This window comes from Myxozyma melibiosi (genome assembly GCF_037950935.1).
Source record: "Myxozyma melibiosi strain Phaff 52-87 chromosome Unknown BZA70scaffold_1, whole genome shotgun sequence".
NCBI lineage: Eukaryota > Fungi > Ascomycota > Lipomycetes > Lipomycetales > Lipomycetaceae > Myxozyma > Myxozyma melibiosi.
The window spans coordinates 1,754,213-1,777,390 of record NW_027042915.1 but is presented as its reverse complement, the minus strand read 5'-3'; the positions used below and the strand labels follow the sequence as shown (position 1 = coordinate 1,777,390).

The 23,178-nt window shown below is 48.7% G+C and overlaps 9 protein-coding genes across 9 annotated transcripts; 5 read left to right on the top strand and 4 right to left on the bottom strand.

The window, feature by feature from the left end:
• Window positions 1–340: 340 nt before the first annotated feature.
• BZA70DRAFT_272125 (39S mitochondrial ribosomal protein L46-domain-containing protein) lies at window positions 341–1,720 on the top strand. The gene is made up of 3 exons (XM_064911596.1): window positions 341–518; window positions 599–1,290; window positions 1,365–1,720. The coding sequence occupies exons 1-3, from the start codon at window positions 464–466 to the stop codon at window positions 1,518–1,520; spliced, it is 903 nt and encodes a 300-aa protein (XP_064770782.1). The 5' UTR covers window positions 341–463; the 3' UTR covers window positions 1,521–1,720.
• Window positions 1,721–2,070: 350 nt separating this feature from the next.
• On the bottom strand, window positions 2,071–2,400 carry BZA70DRAFT_226521 (HSP20-like chaperone; the record flags this gene model as incomplete). The annotated part of the gene is made up of 1 exon (XM_064910216.1): window positions 2,071–2,400. A coding segment is annotated over one exon (330 nt), but the record flags the coding sequence as incomplete, so codon positions are not given.
• Window positions 2,401–2,875: 475 nt separating this feature from the next.
• BZA70DRAFT_23929 (thiolase-like protein) lies at window positions 2,876–5,113 on the top strand. The gene is made up of 6 exons (XM_064910470.1): window positions 2,876–3,105; window positions 3,329–3,419; window positions 3,485–3,660; window positions 3,728–3,835; window positions 3,904–3,975; window positions 4,037–5,113. Exons 2-6 carry the CDS (start codon window positions 3,365–3,367, stop codon window positions 4,964–4,966), a joined length of 1,341 nt encoding a protein of 446 aa, XP_064770780.1. The 5' UTR covers window positions 2,876–3,105; window positions 3,329–3,364; the 3' UTR covers window positions 4,967–5,113.
• A 2,886-nt stretch (window positions 5,114–7,999) lies between these two features.
• On the bottom strand, window positions 8,000–8,891 carry BZA70DRAFT_272110 (RmlC-like cupin domain-containing protein). Its single transcript, XM_064911595.1, has 2 exons — window positions 8,399–8,891; window positions 8,000–8,307 (listed from the first exon to the last, which is right to left on the bottom strand). The coding sequence occupies exons 1-2, from the start codon at window positions 8,567–8,569 to the stop codon at window positions 8,131–8,133; spliced, it is 348 nt and encodes a 115-aa protein (XP_064770779.1). The 5' UTR covers window positions 8,570–8,891; the 3' UTR covers window positions 8,000–8,130.
• A 916-nt stretch (window positions 8,892–9,807) lies between these two features.
• On the bottom strand, window positions 9,808–11,750 carry BZA70DRAFT_272107 (uncharacterized protein). Its single transcript, XM_064911594.1, has one exon. The coding sequence runs from the start codon at window positions 11,639–11,641 to the stop codon at window positions 9,992–9,994; it is 1,650 nt and encodes a 549-aa protein (XP_064770778.1). The 5' UTR covers window positions 11,642–11,750; the 3' UTR covers window positions 9,808–9,991.
• An 854-nt stretch (window positions 11,751–12,604) lies between these two features.
• BZA70DRAFT_233219 (putative eukaryotic translation initiation factor 3 subunit CLU1/TIF31) lies at window positions 12,605–16,454 on the top strand (the record flags this gene model as incomplete). Its single annotated transcript, XM_064910254.1, has 3 exons — window positions 12,605–12,664; window positions 12,735–14,402; window positions 14,442–16,454. The coding sequence occupies 3 exons, from the start codon at window positions 12,605–12,607 to the stop codon at window positions 16,452–16,454; spliced, it is 3,741 nt and encodes a 1,246-aa protein (XP_064770777.1).
• Window positions 16,455–17,582: 1,128 nt separating this feature from the next.
• BZA70DRAFT_272103 (major facilitator superfamily domain-containing protein) lies at window positions 17,583–18,912 on the top strand. Its single transcript, XM_064911593.1, has one exon. It carries the CDS (start codon window positions 17,873–17,875, stop codon window positions 18,797–18,799), a length of 927 nt encoding a protein of 308 aa, XP_064770776.1. The 5' UTR covers window positions 17,583–17,872; the 3' UTR covers window positions 18,800–18,912.
• BZA70DRAFT_272102 (KRI1-like family C-terminal-domain-containing protein) lies at window positions 18,913–21,021 on the bottom strand. The gene is made up of 2 exons (XM_064911592.1): window positions 20,699–21,021; window positions 18,913–20,632 (listed from the first exon to the last, which is right to left on the bottom strand). The coding sequence occupies exons 1-2, from the start codon at window positions 20,955–20,957 to the stop codon at window positions 18,921–18,923; spliced, it is 1,971 nt and encodes a 656-aa protein (XP_064770775.1). The 5' UTR covers window positions 20,958–21,021; the 3' UTR covers window positions 18,913–18,920.
• Window positions 21,022–21,353: 332 nt separating this feature from the next.
• BZA70DRAFT_272100 (cytochrome P450) lies at window positions 21,354–23,173 on the top strand. Its single transcript, XM_064911591.1, has 2 exons — window positions 21,354–22,501; window positions 22,560–23,173. The coding sequence occupies exons 1-2, from the start codon at window positions 21,475–21,477 to the stop codon at window positions 23,159–23,161; spliced, it is 1,629 nt and encodes a 542-aa protein (XP_064770774.1). The 5' UTR covers window positions 21,354–21,474; the 3' UTR covers window positions 23,162–23,173.
• The last annotated feature ends 5 nt before the right edge of the window (window positions 23,174–23,178 follow it).

Below are 23,178 nucleotides of genomic sequence, written 5' to 3'. Positions count from 1 at the left end.
CTCTTAAGAAAGATAAAAAGCCAAGTCGCCGAGGCATTGCGAGGATCTATAATGTCCCTGAAAGCACCTTACGCGACAGACTTGGAGGTCGACCCGCCCAACAAGATTGTCGCTTCAATTATGCACACTTGACCGAAACAGAGAATAGGTCATTGCCAAGTACATTCTCAGCAATAACAGGCGAAGATTGTCTCCCAAACCCGGCGGACGTAATTGGTTGTTAATTGCGTAATTATTGTAAAAAGACGTGGATGAAAGTGCGCGAGGGCTACAGAGCTTCTGTTACTAATACATTACATAATCAAATGGAAAGCCAAAAAGTGTCACCGACCATGAATTCGGCCGCGCAGTTTGGGCGCGCCGCTTTCCACTCGGGATCACGAATTTTTTCCGTAACGCGCAGAACAGCTCAACAACTGACTGGCATTCACATCTCTGCTGTCTGGGGATATACAACACAAGCATGGTTTTGAATAAATCCTTGCGGCCTCTTTGGTCTCAATCGAAGCATGTCACTGGTAAGTGTGTCTGTTGGTGGGGTCCTGTCGGTGGGTGGTAGGTCGTGTGTCGAGGTGTACTGACCTAATTTTTTTTCTAGATATAATTGTCGCGAGCCGACGGGCACTTGCCACTACCACTGCTTCGGCAGAGGCGACGACAGAAGAAAGCGTATCAGCTAAGGAGGAGCAGAAGTTCAAGTTAATGGCTGGAGTCATACTGAGTAGGCCACCGATTGTTACACCCGAACCTACAGCATTTGAAAAAGCATATCACCATTATCAATCCGAGCTGTACAAGCGTCTGAGTTGGACCTTCCCCCATTGGTTCTACTTCCCGAAGGGCTCTCTTGCGGAGAACGAGTATAAGCGTGTGCAACCGCAATTAACAGAGGATGACCCTAACGTGCTCCTGAACCGCAAGCGAGATGAAAAGCAGGAGATCGTGTTCCCTCCCCGTTCGGTGCAGCGAGAGACTGAAGAATCTGCTCGTATCTACGCAAAGATTGTCCCTCAACCAAGGAAGACCGAGGCTGATGAGAAGAACGATATTACCAAGCTGGACAGAAAATTGGACAGAACGCTGTACTTGATTGTCAAAAAGGAGGGCGAATTTTCTGACTGGCAGTTCCCTGCCGCCCCGATTAGGAAGGGAGAGTCCCTGGAAGTTGCTTCTGAGCGTGTATTGCTTGAGAATGGTGGTGAGGATATGAACGTGTTCTTTGTCTCAGAGACCCCGGCTCTATACTACAAGAAGTTTTACAAAGAAGATGAAACTTACAATGGCGCAAAGGTGTGTTTAACTTGCTTATAGACTGTTTTTATTGGCTTTCCTGTTTACTAATCGTCTTTTATTCACAAATTTAGATCTTCTATCTGAAGTCGCGGATATTTAACGGCATGTTCAAGCCCCAGAGAGGAAGCCAAATCACCGACTACGCTTGGGTTACGAAGGAAGAGATTGAAAGCTTCGTGTCTCCAAGATACTGGACGATCATTGCGCCTGCTCTGAGTTTGCATTAGGCAGATTCGGCGCCTCTTTGATTTATACGGGTGCAGCAGAGTGCAAAAAAGAATTGTTATATAGTTGCGTCTGTAGATAGTGGACTGGCATCTGACTTTGTCAAGCAGTGCTCATTGTATATGTAAATAAATAGCCTACAACCTTCTTGATTAGTAATGCGAGTACTTCATTGATTATTTCTACGCTTGTGTTTATGAAGAATGATTATGATTAATTTATTGTGATTTCATAAATATTTTATTGATGTCCTATGGCCCATGATGCAAATTTCCCTAATCCGTCACCGTATTTGACAATGTTGACAAGGCAATAAAACAATCAAAATACTAATAAACCGAATTCCAAATCATTACAACAATTATCAAAGATAAAAACAAAAAACAATAAAACCCATTAAAAAGAAGAGAATTGAAAGAGTGGAGAGGCATCGCAAGTCCATGAGATTTAATCGAGCTTCTCAGCCTCCGGGGCATGATCAGCAACGACCTCTGGTGAAGAATGTTCGCTCGATCCAGCGTCGATCCAGTCGTCGGCAGGATTAGCAACAGTCTCGATCGTTATCCTTTTGCGAGGCTGTTCGGCGACCTTTGGGATCGAAACCTCTAGAACACCGTTGACAAGCTTCGCCGTGATGTTCTCGGCGACGATCTTGGTGTTTGAGCCGAGCCGGATTCGGCGCTCGAAATGACCGACGCGCCTCTCGCTCACGCGGAGAGAGTCGATGTTATCGGCAAAGACTCCGGGGCGTCTGATTTCTCCCGAAATGACGACCTCGTTTGTCTTCGGCTCAAAGTCGACTGTTATTGCATTGGGAGTGGCACCGGGCAGCGAAGCGTGAACGACAAACGCATGCTCGGTGTCGAAGGCGTCAATCGCAGGGATGAAGTCGACCTCGCGCTCCTGACGAGGAGCGGTCTTGGCCTCTGGTGCAGCAGCAGCGGCCGGATCAGCAGTCTTGCCTGATTTGGCACAAGCAGGGCGGCCCTGGTTCACACCATAGTGGCGAGTGAGCTCGTTGTTGACGGCGTCAACAAAGTTATAGAAGACGGGATTGAACAAAGCCATTGAGTCTGAAGTTGTAAAGTGGAGGTTGTTGTTGTGGGGATTGACAGTAGAGCTCGTTATGAGAGTAGTAGAGATGAGATGAAGTGATTGATGGATGGAGACAGTAGACGGACGATGGGGGGCAGCTTTATAGACGGGGCCATGATGACAAGCTGACGGTCCGCGGTGTTATCAAGAAGATCGAGTATGTTCCAGAGAGCGGAAGAAGGTGTTCGGCGGTGAGGATGACGCGATCACGGGCAGGTTTGGCGGTCTCGAGAAGGCACGCGAACCTTCTAGTTGACTCCGCGATGGAGGTGTGGCAATCTCTGTGGCGCAGCACGTAAAGCCACTCTTCCGCCGCACACCTTCCGACGGACGCGGAGCAACCGGGTCAGCAGCCTGTCATCTTCGGCAGTGCTGAATGCCAAAAGACGGTGTTTATTCCTACAGTTATGTGCAGCAGTTTGTATTTTTTTTGTCTCGTTCTGTACTGCGCTTCCCGGCCGATAGCAGACAACCTCTCCTCTAAAAGAAAGGGCAAGTAAAGTTTAGTAATACAGGGGAATCACTAATAGCAGAACCTTATTACTATGAGAAACTGGTTCATCCCTGAACCTTAACGACGTCGCAAGTTTGTGCCACGATAATCCTGTGGAGTCTTTTTTACTCGGCTCGAAATCTGGAGTAAGCCGCGTCGGATCAGGGAATGGACAACTGACTGAACTACGTGTCGTTTTCTTACTGCTCTTCGCCGGAATAGAATTACAGTTTGCTATCTGTATCTGTCCGAAGTACCATGTCTCGGCGTGTCGTCATCACCGGCCTCGGGCTGATCACTCCGTTAGGCGTCGGTAAGTGTTCTTTTGTCAAATTTACTCGAGAGCAGGTGCTAATTGCTTTCTGAACACCACTACAGGCGTCAAGCACTCATGGTCAAGGCTCCTCGCCGGAGAATCTGGCATCACCTCAACATTAACTCGGCCAGACAAAGCCTATGAATCAGTTCCCACCAAAGTCGCCGGTTTCGTTAGGGACGGACCCGGCGGAGTCGAGCAGGGCGAATGGAATACCTCTGAATGGGTATCTAAGAGCGTGAGTATCTGGCCTCTGATAGTGTGCACTCGATCAGTCTGTTGCAGCTTACTGACATCTTCCTCAGGAGGAACGACGAATGGGGCGATACTCCCACTTTGCCCTGTCCGTGGCCGAGCAAGCGCTACGAGATGCAGAATTTGTTGCAGATACCGAGGCGTTGAAGAGACGGACTGTATGAGCTTACTGATCTGTCTAGAATTTCTAAAGTTGGTTTGAATATTCTAAATATGTGTGATATAGGGAGTTTGCTTCGGCACCGGAATCGGTAATTTGGACGACACTTATGACAGCGCTCTTTCCTTTGACAAGGTGGTATGCTACTCTATAACACCCCTTCAACGAGAAGGAAGAACCCTGACATAATATCCTACAGGGCTACAAAAAGGTCTCGCCGCTCATGGTTCCACGTCTTCTACAAAATATGGCATCTGGCTATATCTCCATGAAGTACGGCTTCAAAGGACCGATTCACTCAGTCACCACCGCCTGCACGACCGGACTACACTCCATAGGCGACGCGTCCAGATTCATCAAATTTGGAGATGCAGACGTCATGGTAGCCGGAGGTGCCGAGGCCTGCATCTCGCCGTTCTCGCTCTCCGGATTTGCGCGGGCAAAAAGCGTGTCTACTGAGTTTAATGACAACCCCGCCGCTGCTTCTCGACCCTTTGACTCGGCGCGTAATGGATTCGTGATGGGCGAAGGTGCTGGTGCGGTTGTTTTGGAGGAGTTGCAGCATGCTCTAGATCGAGGAGCAAAAATCTACGGTGAGATCGTCGGCTACGGACTCTCGGGCGACGCTCATCACATCACAGCTCCGCCGCCACGAGGTGATGGAATCCTACTGTCGATGACGAGTGCTGTCAGACAGGCGGGAATCCGACCGGCCGATATTGACTACGTTAATGCTCACGCGACTTCGACGCCTCAAGGAGATGCTGCCGAAAACGCTGCGATCCGCCGTCTGATGCTGGAAGGTGAAGATGACGAAACGCCAGCTGAATGGAATGGGTTCAAGAAGCTGGACCCGCAAGAGATTAATATATCGAGCACAAAGGGAGCAATCGGCCATCTCTTAGGTGCCGCCGGAGCAGTCGAAACCATTTTCTCGGTCCTGGCTATGAAAGATGGAGTCTTGCCGCCTACTATCAATCTGGATAACATTGATCCTAATCCAGACTTCACTTGTAATTACGTTCCAAATAAGGCCCAGAAGAAGGATGTCGCATATGCATTGAGCAACAGTTCTGGATTCGGAGGAACAAACGCTACACTTTGTCTCTCGAGAGATGTATCAATGTAAAGAAGAGCTAATTCTATTGCTAATAAAGCATGATATCATACAATATTAAGCACCAGCCGACCCTCGCGTCAACCTTTGGCTGCCCTGACAAATATTTAAGTCAATCAGCACATCTCCATCTATGATTTATCAAGTTTAGGTCGAGAAGTTGTTGCCTACTTCAATTTCAAATGATTCAGCCCAAATTAGAATTTCCTCCTTCATTTTTTGTACGTAATATTTACATTAGAAAAAAGTACAAAATTAAACTGGAAATATGCCACCTCACTTCCCCATCATAATCATCATCTCATATATACAACGGAATAATAGACATCGTCGAATATTTAATCTCTACCTCCACGTCCCACCTCTCTCCTCATCATCCATCTCCCTCATATATACGACGGCATAAGGGTCATCGTCGTATATACAATGTATTCCATCTCTCTCCCCCACTTCCCGCCATTTCCATCCTTCCCCAGCAAGCTGAGCTGGTCGCCATGCCGAAGTCGAGTGCCGAAAGTCTTTCCTACCCCAGCAAGCTGAGCTGGTCGCCAAGTCGATGACAGGGTATTGACAGAATCACAGAATAACAGAAATAACACAGAAGAAAATAGAAAAATGCGTGTAGAAGTTGAGTCGTAATAGAATCGGATGAAGTCTACGACTCAACCTCTGTTTCGTTGTGCTCAAAACACCCCTGGTTGACGCGTGTCGCATTTGAATATGATAGCAAGAGCCGATAGTCGAGACGAGATGTAGAAGATTCGGGATAGGCGGTGTGAGCGACTAGCAGCAGGTGTCAATATCATGGAGTAAATGAAAGATTGGAAGCCATCAAGCATGTACTGACCATAGTAAGAGACTAACGCTTGCGCTAGAGAGCAGAGGTCGTGGAGCCATACTGGATGTAAATAGAGGATCGACTTCAAGGAGTCCGAGCGGATGTGGATAGAGATAGATTCTTTCGTTCAAGCATCACATCGTAAGAGCCATCGTAAGAGCATGTTCGAGCATCGATGCTAGCGGCGGAGTGTATTGGACAGATGCCAGCTGGAGTGTACGGCTAGTAGCATGTGTCAGTACTCATCAAGCACAAGATATAATAGTAAATAATAATAATAAGTACTGACCATAAGATCATGTGTCGGTTTAGATCTTCTGTGTTCATAAGAAAAGCCAGATCAGTTTGAGACTCTTGTGGCTCTTGGAGCTCTTGAGGGATGATGAGAAAGGAGAGAAGAGAGCGAGGAAGAGGGGAGAAAGCCCCCTATTTATATTCCTGGCTGGAGTGCGGGGATCAGTCGCGTGAGTCATTTTAAATCGTCCTAATATATAGTTTTTGCTGTTGCAGAATTACCAGATCGGGATAAGTCGCGGACGCGGCGCGAACAAACTGACGAAAAAATGAACTTAGTCCGCTATTGTTTCGGGCGCGATTGAACATTTCAGTGTGTAGCAGCGTGCTGTTTCCAGTAATCATCGTATTTCAAAGTATATCGTAGAACGTAGAGTCGGAGCTATCAAATGCACCCATTTGTCAATGTATTTGCCGTTCATCGGTCCGCTGGTTGGTGCTTTTCAAAACAGGCGTGCGCGTGGCCACCCACACCCCACCAGCTAATTCCCAACAAAACACCCCAGACTCTATCGCTGCAGAACAAAAGCAAGATTGTTCCAGCCGAATATGCACTTTCAGCAATCGGCAGGATCTAATCGTGTGAATGCGACCTATAGCGTTGCGGATTGGGCCTCGTGGTGGCAGTCGGACAGGCAAGATTGACACGAGAGGACGGGATTGGGTCGCGGTGTGGCATACAGACAGTATTGTCGTCTGGATCATGATAGATATGTCATCAAACTCGTTTATATCTGAGTGCTTTCAAGCTGAGATAGTTGGGTGCTCGTTGTTGAGGTAGATCAGCCAATTCCTTTGAGACGATGTGCGTGGTAGACCGTTGCAGTTTTGTGTAACAGTAAACAAAACGGTGTCTCATTCGGTCGATGTCCATTAGCTTGCAATCGTCAACAGCGTGTTAGATCTCGTTTATTGAGCTCGAAGACGCACAGTATATTACCGCCTAGCTACTCTCCTCTGCGGATATGATGCATGATTATTTAATGCTTATACAGAATATCACAGTCTACTTCAACAGCATACAGATCAGTGTCTTGTCCATCAGTACATCTTCGGCCATGATGGTACCGCAATGTCTCCTTTTTGTTTTTCAGAATATCCCGAGCATGAAACATCTTTGAGATCGACACGATGACAGAGGCGAAGGAGACCTTTTTCGATTACTGGATTAACACAAATAGTGGAACAGAACATCATCACGACTTCCTTGAATGAATATCGTTAAGGACTCTCAGGCATCAAACCTTGGCTTGTCATCGGAACTGTATCTAATACCCTGAAGTGAGCAGCTTGGGCAATAATGGTACTTCAAGGTAAACCTGCAGGGTGAGGGAGAGCAAGTATCATGAAAAAAGCACCCTTACAAACAGCTTAAATAGTGCGGGCAATACCTGTCAACATCATCATCCCGTCGCGATTCCTGTCGCGATCGGTTGGTCAGATTGCAGTTTGTTTGTTTGTTTACTGTGTTGTCAACAGCTCTGTCAACAGAAACGGATCGAGCTCCATAATTCACAGATCTGCAGATCAAAAGATAAACAATTGAACGCTGGACAAAATAACGGCCTGCTTGTATATGTGATGCAAGACGTTGACTGAGAATGGCGAAAGCAGCTACAAGGCTGAAAGAAACCACGAAGCGATAACATTATTGCGGAGTGCACTGTGGAGAACAAACCTACTGAGCTGAGTCGTCCTTATCTTTCTCAATTGAGTTTAAACCCGAGGGGCTGTCCGTCTCAACCTCGACTGAAAAGCAAGGCCAACGCCGTTAACAACACATCAATTGATCAGTTTAATACTTTGCAGTATGTTCTATAGGTCATTTATGTGATCTAAGTGGCTAATTGAGAGCTACTGCATGTAGCCATAACGGTTAGGCGAACGATGGCTAATGAATCCGCCAGATCGAGTCAGATAGAAAAACTATTTATTGAAACCATCAAACTATTGCTTAATATACACTGAAGTCAAAATAAATTGTTAAAATCAACGGTCCAGTCTATCGTAGCTGTTTCCGTCGTCGATTGAGGCGACTGCTGATTTAAGCAGTGCCGGTGACTCTCCGGCCAACGAAGAAAGCAAGACCGTAGTCAGTCGATGTGAAGGTGATGGTGCAGCCGGCCTTGAAGTAGAAAGTGTCACCGGGTCCAGCAGTGACCTTGTATCCGGTCTCGTCCTCCATGGTGAAGTTTCCCTCAAGGATGACCTTCATCTCGTCCTAAGCCAAAGAAATGCAAAAGTCAGCTACCTTGAACTCCGACGGCGACCAGCCTTTGCTAAAAGATAACGACAGCAGACGATTCACTTACGTAGTCGTACTTGTAAACGAGGGGAGTGCCGGCCTCCTGTCTGTAGAATCCGGAGGTAATCTGGTGGTCCGCGTCGGTCTCGGAGGTGAAGCAGTCACCAAGGAAGGCGTTGCCGTTGGCGATGTGAGGAGGCTTCTCCGAGGAGGCTCCCTTCTTGAAAAGCATAGGCATTGTGAATAGTTGATGTGAAGAAAAGGGTGCTAGAAGCAATTGAGTGGGAGTGGTTGACTGATAGCAATGAGATAGTGATAGCGTGCGGTGGGGACGAGCTGGGTTTTATAGTGGAGGATCCCCAGCCCCGGCTCGGCTGAGGGGGCGGCCAACGACCAGCTCGCGCTTCCCTTTCCCCCACTACAAACAGCCAAAATTATACCCGCCGAGTGTTCAGATTACCCGTACGGTCACAGCGGTCCGTACGCTCCGTATCTTTTTACTTCAAATCGGGTTAGCTCTGCCCTTTTGTTACACACTGTAGCCACACGTACTCTTTACGAAAACGAGGATGGGTATCTACTTGTCTTAGCTGCTGGTTTTCGGTCAATCGATAAGGGCGAGCCACGAGCCGCTCCTTCCTCAGAACTCAGAAGAGTTACAGAATTTGGTAAAGGTAACCAATCTATGTTAGACCCGATGAGGAAAATTTCCGCTATGCATCCTGTCAAGGGCGGTCTTAAACTGTAAACCCTCTCGGGTGTGCATATCAGCTTAGTTAGGTTCTAAAATGACTCCCCCCATCGCTCTACCGGAAACATGGAGAATTTCCAGCAATGAGACGGAAATCACAGCCATCGTGTCGCGTATCACCGATACTTCGTGTTTGTTTGAAACCGTAGTCTACAACATGGATCTGTGCTGTGCTATCGATAAGATATTCAAAGCACAGTGATTGTGCGACACTCGAGCCCGATAACCTGACGAGGCTTATCTACGCTTATCTTTGCTCCTCATCAGTGTATTCAACTGGACGTTTCCGACTAGCTTCCACCCAAATCACTTTCCACTCTCCTCCTCAATAGCTAAAAGACTAAGCGTACTCTAATGATCTTTCGGGGTGCAAAAACGCACAAGGGCAAATCTGTCTGGATGGAGGAGTCAAATCCAAAGTGGAGATAGTCATCGGTTTTAAGGTTTTGATTTCCCCTTCTTCGGGTTACCAAGTCCCGCCTCGGAGCCGGTAGCATAGCAGCACCTCAGATATGAAACAACAAGGCTGGTCGTCTTTGTTCTTTGCTTTGTGTCAATTAAGTTAGATTTCACGAAACTAGTAGTAGTAGTAGTAGTAGTGCTCTGCCTCTGCTTCAGCTAAATATTCGGTCAGTCAGTCATACTGAAGCGATCGTCATTTGAAAGCGTACATAACGACAGCATGGCTCCTGATGACCCGGTATATTGGGATGCCTCGCGAGCTTAGAAGGATGTTTTACATTTAACAATCGAATTATAATCAAATGACAAGTAATACTGAAATAAGGACAAAAATCTGTAGTGTAGTGTACTATACAAACTGAACAAATCTTACAATGGCAATAGTCTAGCTATAAACCTCGTGAAAACCCTAAAACCCTAAAGAAACAGAGTCAAGAGAGCCTTACTCTAATCATCGTCTTCCTCCTCTGGTGGAGGAACCACCTCCATAGATATCCTGTTCCCAACTCCCTTCCAACTATTTCCCTTTTCAAGCTCGATCCGATATTTACCACCGCCGACCAAGTCTTTTAGTACCAGTTCTCTAGTACGCCCTAAGCTCTCAATCGCACTGACTCTGTCCAGGGTTTCCTCTAATAAATTGTCGAAGCCAGGCTCAGCGCATATTTGCCTGAATGCTTCCATCATTGGTGCTGAATCTGCACGGACATGTGATTTTGAGTCGATCGTAAAAATATTAAGGTTGTCATATCGCTGAATATAATCGGCTCTTGTCATAACCTGCCGGGCACGCCAAAGAGGTAGAGAGGGAAGAATATGATCCTGATCTGGTAGCGGCTTTCCCTTGGAATCAATGTGCTTCTTTTCCATTTCAACCAGTTCTTTGGCAAGAAGCATAGCTGAGCCTGAAAATTTTCCAGACTCCATCACGTCATCGTCCATATCTTCGCCCAGCAGACCGCACTGGTTAAGGAACCAAGTCTTTTCCGTCTCGACAAGTTGCTGCGCGTGCGCAAGCATATCACTATGTTGCGCAACTCGGTTCAGAAACTGGGGTCGACCACCGACCATGTCATAGATCCTATTGCACACAGAGACTGGAACAGAGTCTCCAAAGTATTTTCTGCGCCAGTGCTGCAGTGCCTCGATTGCCTTGGCCCTGCCGAGATCTTTGATCGTGACCACATCTAAACGAGTGCTTAATTTTTTAAAACGCTCATAAACCCAGTAATCGTCGCTGTTGAAGATCATCGTCAAGATGCCGGAAGCAGCAAATTGCTCAGCACGTTGTTGAAGCAGCTCTACCAGATTCTCACCGTCGTCATCCTCTCGTAGCAGATGTGTCGAGTTTACAATCAATACCAGCGGCCGACCTTTCTCCTTGACAACATCGAGGGCGACTTCTTCAAGCTTGTCAAAAGCTCGCTCAATGTCCAGCAGAGCAGTTGTATCGCGGGGACCCCTTATAGAGAAAAGTGAACCGATGTAATCTTCGTGATACTGATAATTCAGAGCTTTGCCGAGTCTGATTCGTACAATTTCGGGATCAGAATGGGCCTCGAACATGGCGCAGTTTCTGCCCTCTACTCGTCGAAGAGCCTCCAGTAGCATCGATGTCTTCCCTGTGCCCTTCTCGCCAATGATGAGATAGTATCGACCCAGTCCCCTGCCCGAGACAGCCTTATCAATGATGGCTTGCTCATCCCGCACAATCCAGTCTGCACTTTCGGGATCATTCGAGTGGAAAGCCATGTCGAGACTGGGATCACCTTCGTTGAATGCCATCCGAATTTTCTTGAGTACCCGCTTTTGATAGTATATATGGTACATGATACCAGATACACCCAGGACAGTAAGCGTAGCAAACGTTACAGCAGCGGTCTCCAAAGCCTTGAACGCAGCCTGCGAAAACTTCTCGCGTCTGTCATCTTTAGGGTCGTTTTTTTTGGAAGAGCCAGAGTCCTCCTCATTTTCATCGCCAAGAATCTGTGGACCGACCATCATGATCCCTCGAATTTGTGGACGCGCGAGGAGCATAGACCGCGGCCTGCCCTGTCTCCAAAGCGTCCGTAAAGCATAACGGCTGACAAGGGTCATTGTGGTGTTCGTTAGGATTGAAGGAAGATGTGGAGGAGAGAGAAACCAGATGGTTGACAGGCTCGTGGGGCTTAGACCTTCGAGGCTGCGGCGGGGCTCCAAAACAGAGAACAATCGCCGGTCCGCACCGCGAGCCGCGCGGCGCTGCTGGTCAGCTGACACGCCGCTTCCGTCTTTTCTGTACCACGCTATAATAATTATATGATAATAAGTTACATAATACAAACCGGCGAATAGGAAGGCCTGCTGCTGGCGTTATTGTTACTATATTGTCTCTCTACTTCGAAAAAAGCAGCATCGGCAAACTAACTGATATTTCTACTAATGAAAACGTATATATACAACCACCAAACCTCCCTCATACTAAGGCACACGCTCGGCCTTCTCTGTCGGCTCGGTGTACGTGAGCTCCGCGGCTTCACCGGGAAGAAGACTTATTACCCGGCTTATAGGTACGGGTGAAATGCATAGTTACCCCACGTACCCTTCCTTTAGAGCCTTCGAGCAGCCCGAGAGCCAAAAAAATTTGAAAACCATTCGTCGGTTGAACATCTCCAGAATTTGTCGCTTTCTTGTCTGGATTGGAGATTGAAAGCTGGAAGAGGACTGCTGATTCTTGTTTATAAAAGTCCTTCTTTCATCGTTATTCTTTTGTTCTGCTTTCACGCTCTGCTCTGCCGTTTAAGCTGAAGTGCACATCATATATCTCTTGCGCTCGCATCATTATCGTCTGCATTTTAGAAAGCGATGGCCGATCCTAGTCAAGGTATGCTGCACCAGCCATTGACTATTTTATTCTCAGATCGGTGCGACTAACCAGTCTCTTAATTCTTGCTCCAGAGCCCACTACTGAGGAGGTGTCTGAGAATGCTGTCGCCGAAATCGAGCAGCCCACTGAAGGTATTCCCCGCGTCTTCCACCTATGCTGGCCGCCGAGATCTTGCACTAACTAGTCATTCAGCTATGGATATGCTCAATTTGACGGTTAAGCTTCCCCATGAACCCGGATCTATAAGGATACTGGTGAGTCTCTAATAATTGTCGTCTAATGATAGCAACAAGGAGTCATGTCTAATTGGCTTTATCGTATCAGGTTTCTGTCCACGAGACATTCAACGACATCAGACAGTCAATCCTTGATCTTCCTTCCACCGTCCAATACACTTGCTTTTCACTATGGTTCAACGATGCCCCTTTGAACGACTTCCTGGAACTCAGCTCAGTTGAAGGAATCCACGACGGAGCGACACTGGAGTTGCACGAGGAGGCCTACACTGAACGTGAAGCGCGCCTGCATGTGCTCAAAGTCCGCGATGTAATTGCGCTTTCTTCGACCAAGAACGATCCAATTACCGCGCTCAGCTCCGGTTTATCTGCTCTAGAGTCGGTTGAGGCGTTTGGCGAGCAGTTCAAGACCGCCGCTGATGAGAAAGACAAGACCGGTCCGCGACACGCCATGGCTGGATTCGACATGAATGGTACTCCTTCGCTGGCCGAGATTTTACCCCAGCCTGAGCCCGCAAAGCCTCAATGCGTAAAGGCCTTTGGATTGTCTGTCTGGCACCCTCCTCCAGCGAACTTGCGCCTTCGTGGTCACCTCCTCTATCTGCAGGTGATGACCTTGGAAGGTACTGCCTTCCATATCACTTCGCACATCTCTGGGTTTTATGTCTCAAACTCGACCAGTCAGAAGTTTGATCCGACTCCGAAGGCTAAGTCGCCTTCTGCCCACTCTCTCCTTGTTTTGCTTCAGGATCTGTCCCCGCTCTTTGCTGCTGAGCTTCACAAATGGCAGACACGTTTGGGCGAACGCGATCCTCTGACGGTCTACACTCCTACTAATGCTATGCTTGCTGCTCCTTTCATTGCCAGACCGGCTCCTTCCCCGCTTCCTGACGTGTCGAGGACACAAGAGCAGCTCTTGCTTGGTGGCAGTGACAATCTCGATACTGTGCGCGATTGGAACGAGGATTTCCAGTCAACCCGCGAGATGCCCCGTACGACCATCACTGAGCGCATTCTCCGTGAGAGACTCTTGAACAAGCTTTCGTTTGACTACTCCGAGGCTGCTGCGAAAGGCGCCGTGCAAATCGTTCGCGAGGAGATCCCTCCTATGAACACAAGCGATGTGCGTGACAACCAGGTTTATCTCTACAATGGTATCCTGTTCTCCTATGGTGCTGATCCCAACGGAGCATATGCCAAAGAAGGTGGTGATGCGGCTGCGCGCTACGCTGTCGGCAAGGATCTTGCCGGCGTGAAATTTGTCACTCAATTGGATGTCGAGGGATTGTACCCGCTGTGTACCGTTGTCGTCGACTACTGCGGCCGCCGAGTTGTTGCTCAGGCACCGTTCCCCGGCATCTTCCGTCAGCAGGAAGACGTCCCCAACCAAATTGTCTACGGTGCGGTGGAAGAGCGTAAGGTCATTGATAACTCGCCAGACTTCAAGCCGTACTTTGAGAAGATTGCCGAGAGCCTTCATCTCAAGACTCATACTGTTTGGGACCAGGATGGTAAGCCTTTCGAGCTCGCTACTTCGCTCGAGAACAAGGGTTTGATGGGTACCGATGGAAGAAAATACATCATCGATCTGTACCGCATCACTCCTCTGGACATCGAGTTCTTGGAGTCTGAGGGCGAAGGTTATCCTCATAAAATGGCCGTCCTGCGAACTGAAGCCGTTGATGAATGGTGGAGAGTTCAGGTTCGTGCTTGGGTTTCTGAAGAGACTGAGAAGTACAAGGCTGAAGGAAAGGAGGTCCGTTTCATCTACAAGTCGGCTACTACTCCCTCGAAGGCCGAGAAAGAGTCGGAAGAGCCCGTCAAGGCTATCGAAGACTCGAAGGCAGCACCATCTGAGGAGCAAGATGGAGAGTCTGTCAAAGAGGATGCGGTCGAAGAGAAGAAGGAGGTCGTGACCTTGTCGTTTGATGGATTTAAGTATGCCATCAACCCTGACGTCTTTGCCGGTCAACTTCCTGTGACTGAGGCCGACAAGGAGGCCTATGCTGAAGACGAGGCTAGAGTTCGCGCGATTTCGAAATTCGTCAAGACCACCTTGATCCCGGATTTCGTCAAAGACATTCACAAAGGAACAGTGTCTGTTCCGCTTGATGGTGTCCAGCTGTCGACTCTGATGCACAAGCGCGGTCTCAACATGAGATATCTGGGTGCCGTTCTTGCTAGCGTGGCAGAGGCCGAGAAGGAGTCAAAGACACCCAAGAAGTTCACATTGTTCAAGATCCTTCTCGAGCAGGAGATCATTGCTCGGTCTTTGAAGCATGCTATCAGCTCGCTGATTCGCGACATTCCCGTGCCGCTAATCTCGTTTGCCGTGGCGCATATCTACAACTCGATTCTTGGAACCAAGCTCAACCCTGATCCGGAGGTTGCTCTGGACGAGGCTTTGGTGGCCCTCTATCCTCGCGAGAACCTGGAGTTTGCCAAACTCTCTGCCAAGGAGATCCAGGATCTTGTCAAGGCTGAGGCTAAGAGCCGCTTCAGATACGATCTTGGAGAGAACTGGGTGGACACTAAGGTCCGATCGCTGCAGCTCTTCAGGGAGGTTTCCATCAAGATGGGTTTCCAATGGAAGGCCAAGGACTACAGCTTTGATAAGACTTTGGCCGCTCCCGCGACCGAGGCTGATGAGGCAAAGGCCTCTGAGAAGACGAACGGTGAGCAGCCCGTCGCTAACGGCAAGTCTGGAAAGAGCGGTAAGAAACATGGAAAGAAGAACAAGCAGGCACCCAAGGAGGAGACAGCCACCGTGAAGAAGGCTGTCACACCAAAGGCCACATTTGTTCCTGACGATTTGCTGAACATTGTGCCGGTCATCAAGGACTCCACTATGAAGTCTGTGTTGGCGGAGGAGGCCATCGAAGCTGGTCGTATTTCGTTGATCCAGGGTAACCGCGAAATCGGCGTCGATCTTCTTCTCGAGTCGCTCTCGCTTCACGAGCAGATCTACGGCATTCTCCATCCCGAGGTTGCGCGCGCATACTCTCAGCTGTCGATGATCTACTCAAGTTTGGAGGAGAAGCAGACCGCAGCTGCCGCCGAGTATGCTCGCAAGGCTGTTATTATTGGTGAGCGGACTCTCGGATTTGATTCTTCGGAGACCGTCTTGCTGTATCTCAACCTTGCCCTGGCTGAGCACGCAAATGGAAATGCACACGTCGCGCTTGCGCATGTGCGTCATGCGTACACTATCTGGCGGATTATCTGCGGCGAGGACCATCCGGATGCGGTCACGAACTTGAACAATGCGGCGGTGATGCTGCAGTCGCTCACAGAATTCAAAGACTCGAGAGAGTGGTTCGAGGCTTCGCTCGCGCTCTGTGAGAAGATCTTTGGTACAGAGTCGGTCAACACTGCTGCGCTCAACTTCCAGCTCGCACAGGCCATGGTTCTTACTCAGGATTCGCACTCGGCGGTCAACAGGATGAAGGCTGCGTACACCGTTTTCAACGCCGAGTTGGGTCCCGAGGATCGCAACACGGTCGACTCTGAGAAATGGCTTGTTCAGCTTACTCAGTCTGCGGTCGAGCTTGCTCGCCAGGCCAAGGACCTCGAAGCCAGAAAGGCGCAGAGGACGGCAATTCTCAATGGCACTGCTAAAGCTAATGTGAAGCCTGTTGGATCGGCTGCGAACGCGGCCGCCAAGGCTAATGCTGGAAGCAGCAGCGGTGGTCGACGATCTAAGACTTCTGATATTTTGAACGGTGTCCAGTCTGGAGAGATCCTGCCGTCGGCGATCAATACGAAATCAATCGAGGAATTGGTTAAGTATATCGGCGGCACTAACTAGAGGCGATAAAACGTAAGGTGGAAAAAGATAGTACTCAAGGAAAGTGAAAGGTAGCAGAGGATGATGAAAAAGGTGTTGCGTGTAATCCTGTATATTCTCCATCTCTGATTTGAAAGCTGTTGTTTTATTGTGCATACTTGTGAAAAGTACCCCAAGCTAGCGACGCTTTGCTGTAAATATTTTGTCTCAATCATCAATAATAGTTTTGTTCTCTATTCATATACATATATCACTCAGACTTAGTTGATCCGCTTGACTAGTTATCCACGCATTCCGGAGACCCCACAAGACGAGTAGTTGCCAGATTAGGGTCTTAATCCCACACTTCCGACCGGAAGTCGGAAGTGGCGTGCGGCTCTCATAACTCTGACTATTCTTTTTTCCGTGGATTCCGAGACCGCGGTGGGGTTTTCCGTTGCCTTTTTGTGTAGAAATCAAGGAATTTGCAGAATGAAGATATCGGAATATCATCGAGTTTATCTTGCAACCGGGCACCGATCTTCAGTAGACGTGTAAACTATGTGGGTCAAGGCCGAGAGCAGGGACGACAGCGCGTCGCGTGCAGACCATCACAGAATAAAATTTCCCGTTTGGTACTGTGAAAGTCAAATGTGCACCATGAATTTACATCTACCTTCTCTCGTCGGCGAAGATTTTTTCTTTTCTGTCTTTCTGATCTTGTCTCATTCTCGGACGAAGGTATTATATCGGTATTCAAGTGGAATCGCCTTCGAGAATTCTGCCGTGGGCTATGGATCTTGATCTCTCTTAGTCTCTACCGATTTCTTCTCCGATGACTCACTGATAAAGCTGCGTTTACTTAAACAGACTCACTACACGCATTTCACATACACGCATTCACTTACACCAGATCAAACATGTCTGAGTTTCTAGTCCCAATGTCCACTCGGCTGTCCGAGTTAACGGAAGCAGCCGAAGCAGGCGACATTGCCATGCCATCTCTAATTGGCATGGCTCCACTGACCGAACGGATAAGAACACACGCGAGTCGACTTTCGACTGAGCAAGAGAGGAGTGAGAAGAGTGATTCGGACGATGGCCGTCAGGATATTATCGACGACATTCCAAACGGCGGAGTTATGGCGTGGTTGCAAGTTCTTGGTTCGGCGATGATGTATTTTAATAGCTGGTATGTGCTATCGAAGGAGACATAAATATCACTGTGGTCTGGTGCTAATGATCTTCTACTTTCTAGGGGTATCATCAACTCGTTTGGCACATTCGAGAGTTACTACATTGATGTGGGTCTCTCCGGAAAATCAGAATCGGCTATTGCATGGGTTGGATCAATACAGTCATTTCTTCTAGTGCTTTTGGGAATAGTAGTCGGTCCAATTTTTGACCACGGCTACTTCCGCTCTACTCTGATCACGGGATCCGTTCTCGCCGTGTTTGGCATGATGATGACCTCGCTCTGTAAAGAATACTGGCAGATCATGCTTGCTCAGGGAATCACAGTCGGTCTCGGCACCGGCTGCCTGTTTATTCCTGCTATTGCAGTCATCCCTCAGTATTTCACCACCAAACGCGCATTTGCAAGTGGCCTGGTCGCAGCTGGATCGTCACTGGGTGGAGTTATATATCCTATCATCTTCCATCGTCTTGAACCGCGTATTGGTTTTGCATGGACCACGCGCACCATGGGATTTATCATGCTCGCGACACAAGCACTCGGAATCTCTGTTCTAAAGCTTCGCACGACGCCAAAGTTCAAGCGTGCTATTTGGGACCAGACTGCGCTCAAAGATCCCATTTTTGTTGTATTCACGGCAGTCATTTTCTTTGCGTTTGGAGGCGCATACATTCCTTACTACTATGTCAAGTCCTTTGCAAACGAACGTGCGGGACTCAGCAGCTCGACCTCGTTTTACATGCTTTCTATCATCAACGCCGGATCTATTTTTGGTCGCATTATTCCAAACTTCATCGCTGATGTTGTGGGACCAGTCAATGTTCTTATCCCGTTCACCCTCCTCACAGTCATCATTGCTTATTCATGGATGGCGGTATCGTCCCCGGCTGGTATAGTTCTTTTCTGCGCCTTCTACGGCTTTGCCTCGGGAGCTGTGGTGTCTATTCCGCCGCCAGCATTGGTATCTCTATCTCCTGATATCAGAACAGTCGGCACGCGCATGGGCATGGCTTTCGCTATTGCGGGAGTGGGATTGCTGATTGGCACGCCCATCGCGGGTGCGTTGCTCAAGACTAACTTGACGTACGACGCGACTGCTATATTTTGCGGTTGCATGTGCGCGACATCCCTGTGTCTGATGTTTGTTACTAGGTACTTGAAGCACGGGAAAAAGTTTATGGTTTTTATTTAGGCTCGGAGCTGGGATTTTGTTGTTGTTTTTTCTTGAGCGTTTTTATAGATCGGGTATCGTGTTTTTGCATTGCATTCGGAGATTATTTAAGATTAGAATATAGACTAGAATTACTTTTCATCTACTTTTTTGCCTGCTTCTTGTGCTTTTTGTGATGCTTCTTCTTTTTTTCCGAAGCCCCGTTTGCATCACCAAAGATCAAAGGTGCACGTTCTTCCCACTTCGGGGCCGCTGCATCTCCAAAAACCTCCTTGCGCCACTGTCGTAGACGCTTCTTCTTCGCAAACCGCTTGTGGTCCTGCGCCTTCTTCTCCGGCTCGCGATACGGCGCAAGTTTCTTGAGTCCAATGAACTCGTTGAGCGCCTTATCGTCTGCGAGGAGGATATCTGCGGGCTCGAGGTTGAACGACTCGGGCGAGACCTCACGGTATCTGAATTTGAACTCAGGCTCGTCAGACTTCTTTGGTTCGGGTTTGTCTTTCTTCTTGTCTTTCTTGCCGGTGGTCTGTGCTATTTCGTCGTCGTCGGCAAAGGGCAAGATTTGGGTGTCGACGAATTCCTCGACCTTGGACTTGAGCTTCTTAGCTTCTTCCTTGGCTTGCTCCTTGGCCTTCTGTTCAAGCTTCTTCTGTTGCCGTTTGGAGAGCTTCGGAGTCTCCTCCTCCTTCTCCTCTTCCTCTACCTCCTCCTTCTCATCTTCCACTTCTCCGCCTTCGTCCAGTTCAGCCTCACTGTCACTCTTGTAGTCTGGAACAATGTCTGTGATATCGATATCATCATTCCAGACAGGCTTAGTATCCTTCTTGCCGTAAAAGTTGTCGCCAAACGCCTTCTTCATCCGCTCGTCCCAGTCATTCTCGTCAAAGTCTGCTTCCAGATCCTCTTCACCGATCGGCAGATCCTCGTCCTCATCCAAGCCAGCGACCTGCTTAATCTTCGCAATCTTTTCCATAACCTCTTTGACCTTCAGCTGCTTATACCGGTGTCTGTCGGCCTCGCGCTCTTTCTTCGCCTGCTCCTTCGCCTCCTTCTTCAATCGACGCGCCCGCTGTCTTGCGGTCTCGTCCTCGCGGCGGATCGAGTGCGCAGCCACAACGTCACGACCGTACGAAACAACCTGACCTGCTTCCTCGCCGGCTTCAAATCTGAAGTTATATTTTGTCTCAAACTCTTCCGCGCGATCATCGAAGTCGCTATCGTCTTCTTCGCTGACAGCCGCCTGGTCGTCGAGCTTGTCCTTCGCTACAGAGGGCTTCTTCTTTCGGCGGATAGGAGCTGATTCGAGCCAGGCTTTTGAATTCATGAATGTGTCGAGGAAACGCTCGGGGTCTTCGGCTGGATCAGGCAATTCGATCGGCTCGATCTTGCGCTCCTTCTCGACTGGCTTCATTAGGAAATCGTCCTCACCCTCATCGTCGCTGTTGTTGCCGTTGTCTCCATCGTTCTCAGCAGACTCGTGCATCTCGCGCACGAGCTGAGCGCGGTCACGGGCAAGTTTGACAGAGTACGGAAGCTTGCTCTCATCCTGCTCCTCCTCGCCGTCGGCGGTAGCGCCTTCGTCCAACTGTCCTAGCAAGTTCATACGATGATAATCGCGCAGGTAAACCGGTTTGTCCTTCTTTGTTCGTTCAAAACTCTCGTCGTCGAAGAATCGCACATCAGGGTTCTTGACCACTGACGGATCATTAGATCGCAAGGCCTGGACGACTTGCTGGATCTTCATGTCGACCTCGTCTGTTAGAAGCTCTGCGTTCTCATCTTCCTCTTCAGAGGAAGACGATTCAGCATCCGAGTCTGATGAATCAAGTTCTCCTCGCTTGGCTCTTTCTTTCACTATATATCAAAGATGGGTCAGTCGTCTTCATATCTCCGTTCAACTGATCTAAGTAAGGTACTCACATCGATGAAGTTCTTCACGCTCCTTATTATGCTCGAATCTCTTTTTGTACTCCGCATTAACCTTCAGCTTGATCTCTCCGTCGTCCTCGCTCTCGTCGTCATCAGACAGCTCCAGCCTTTTCCGCTTGCCGTTACTCTCGCCCTTCCCGTTCTCCTCCACGGTCGCCGGCTTGGTCGCTGCTGACACTTGAGCCCCATCTTTCGAGGCCTTAGCGGCCAACTCCGCCTTCTTCGCTTTCGATTTCTTCACTCTCGGCATGATCAGAGGTCTTGATGATGAAGAAGTGTTCTTGGAGCTCACAAATTTTTACCTACACCGAAGCTCGAAAATAAAAAAATTTGGGAGTAAAGGGTAAGGGCTTTATCTTAAGAAATGCTGGCAGAGTGAAAGCCTCAGTAAGTGCGGCGCAACTGTACAAAAAAGTCGATTAGAAGAGAATAATTGCTTTAATGCGCATATTAGCGGATGTGAATGATCGACTGATTTAATTAAAACGAAGTGTTTATTACCGGTAGCTAGTACATTTTTGCTATTCTGCATGAATGACGCTCTTTGGTGTTGATTGGGCGCACAAGTACGCAGAGCATAATGACTAAGCGTCGTATTCGTATACCTGAGATCATTTTATCGCTCGACGCAGGGACGATAACGCCAAACAAAAAACATCATCTCATCTCTACTCACTCTCTTTACTTTCCAGTAATACCCATATTGCTCCTCTTTTGCTAGCATTTGACGCTGAACGTACATAAGAGACAATACTAGCAGCAACAACATGGCGTCTCTGGCAGTCATCGGCGCATCGTGGCTTACGGCTCTGCTACTTATCCACCGATACATTCACCCAATCTCAAACATCATATTCTACCCACTTCTCCTCCTCGGTTTAGCCGCTCGACGAATTTATTACTGGCGCATATACCCGTTTTATGTTTCAAAGCTGCGGGACCTCCCGCAACCAGACTATCCGGTGCATCCGCTGTACGGTCATCTCCACGGCGAGGCGATGAACCGCAACGACGGAGGCGCGACGCTGAATTGGGCGGAAGCAGCTCCGCCAGGTACCCATCTCCTTCGAATCCTCGGCATGTTAAACACAGAGCGCGTGGTATTGGTCTCTTTGGCAGCGGTTCAGGAAGTGTTGCAGACGCAGTGCTACGATTTTGAAAAGCCGCCATTCCTATCAAAGAGCTTGAACGGCGTGCTCGGAAATGGACTCTTATTTGCCGAAGGCGAAGTGCACCAACGTCAGCGTAAAAAACTTATGCCTGCGTTCTCTTTTGGAAGAACCAAAAAGCTCGTGCCTGTTTTCCTCGAAGAGGCCACTCGACTCGTTAAAGTGTTTTCAAATTCGATCGACGCCCAGAGCAAGAGTGACGACAAGAAGCGGCCGACGGTTGAACTAGCAAAGCAGGTTTCGCGCCTGACACTTGACATCATCTATCGTGCAGGTTTGGGTCTTCGCTTTGATGCGCTCGAGAACCCAGATAATGAGCTCGCACGCGCGTATGAAAACATTGTTTCTCCCAAGGGTAAAGCTGGAAAGCTATTTTTCCTTCTGTCGGCGCTGGTGCCATGGTTTTATCGATTGCCGTTTGAGCGTAACAACGTGATGCGACAATCGCGCGCGACAATCAACAAGTTTGCCACAGATGCGATTCAGAAGAAGAGGGAGAAGTTTGAGGCAGAAAAGGAAAAGAAGAATGAAGATGGCAAGAGGGATGTTGATATTATCAGTATTATGATTGAAGGTGGGCCCGAAGAATGGAGTGTACAGGGCATGGCTGACCAGCTGCTTACATGTGAGTTCCTCTTTCCGTATTCGTTTTTATAGCACTATCAGCTGACAGTACGTGATAGTCCTGGTTGCCGGCCACGAAACAACAGCGTCCTCGATGACCCTGGCAATGGACCAACTCTGCAAGCATCCCGAATTACAGACCCGTCTTCGCAACGAAATTCACACCGCATTCCCGTCAGGATACAGCTCGATCAAAACCTACGAGGACGTGGAGTCTCTCAAGTTTCTCAACAATTTCATTCGCGAAGTTTTACGCTTTACACCGCCGGTGGTCGCGACTATCAGGCAGGCGATGAAGGACTCTTACGTGGCAGGACAATTCATTCCCAAAGGCACGTTCATTACTGTTGCTCCAGGAGTTACAAACAAGCTCAAGAGTATATGGGGTGAGGACGCGCGCGAGTTTAAGCCGGACAGATGGAACGACCCGGAGATATTGGCGGGCGGAAACAGTATGGCTTTCCTGACGTTTATCGCTGGTCCGAGGGCTTGTATCGGACGACGGTTCTCGGAGCTCGAGTTCAAATGCCTCTTGATTGCCTTGATCGGGCACTATGAGTTTGCGTTTGTCGAGGGAGAGCCGGAGATTAAATTCACGACTAGGTTTACGTACAGGCCGGAGGGTAATATGCCCTTGGAAATCAAGCGGGTGGAATGGTAGAAATGCAATAGATTTTA

Bases quoted from the DNA above. Each gene is read 5' to 3' on its own strand.
- BZA70DRAFT_23929 (XM_064910470.1), top strand. From the start codon at position 3,365: ATGTCTCGGCGTGTCGTCATCACCGGCCTCGGGCTGATCACTCCGTTA. The intron at 3,836-3,903 runs GTATGAGCTTAC...TGTGTGATATAG, and splicing joins AGGCGTTGAAGAGACGGACT to GGAGTTTGCTTCGGCACCGG. The intron at 3,976-4,036 runs GTATGCTACTCT...AATATCCTACAG, and splicing joins CTCTTTCCTTTGACAAGGTG to GGCTACAAAAAGGTCTCGCC.
- BZA70DRAFT_272103 (XM_064911593.1), top strand. From the start codon at position 17,873: ATGATGATGACCTCGCTCTGTAAAGAATACTGGCAGATCATGCTTGCT.
- BZA70DRAFT_272125 (XM_064911596.1), top strand. From the start codon at position 464: ATGGTTTTGAATAAATCCTTGCGGCCTCTTTGGTCTCAATCGAAGCAT. The intron at 519-598 runs GTAAGTGTGTCT...TTTTTTTTCTAG, and splicing joins TCAATCGAAGCATGTCACTG to ATATAATTGTCGCGAGCCGA. The intron at 1,291-1,364 runs GTGTGTTTAACT...TCACAAATTTAG, and splicing joins AAACTTACAATGGCGCAAAG to ATCTTCTATCTGAAGTCGCG.
- BZA70DRAFT_272110 (XM_064911595.1), bottom strand. From the start codon at position 8,569: ATGCCTATGCTTTTCAAGAAGGGAGCCTCCTCGGAGAAGCCTCCTCAC. The intron at 8,308-8,398 runs GTAAGTGAATCG...TCTTTGGCTTAG, and splicing joins TCGTTTACAAGTACGACTAC to GACGAGATGAAGGTCATCCT.
- BZA70DRAFT_272100 (XM_064911591.1), top strand. From the start codon at position 21,475: ATGGCGTCTCTGGCAGTCATCGGCGCATCGTGGCTTACGGCTCTGCTA. The intron at 22,502-22,559 runs GTGAGTTCCTCT...AGTACGTGATAG, and splicing joins GGCTGACCAGCTGCTTACAT to TCCTGGTTGCCGGCCACGAA.
- BZA70DRAFT_272107 (XM_064911594.1), bottom strand. From the start codon at position 11,641: ATGACCCTTGTCAGCCGTTATGCTTTACGGACGCTTTGGAGACAGGGC.
- BZA70DRAFT_272102 (XM_064911592.1), bottom strand. From the start codon at position 20,957: ATGCCGAGAGTGAAGAAATCGAAAGCGAAGAAGGCGGAGTTGGCCGCT. The intron at 20,633-20,698 runs GTGAGTACCTTA...TTTGATATATAG, and splicing joins GCGTGAAGAACTTCATCGAT to TGAAAGAAAGAGCCAAGCGA.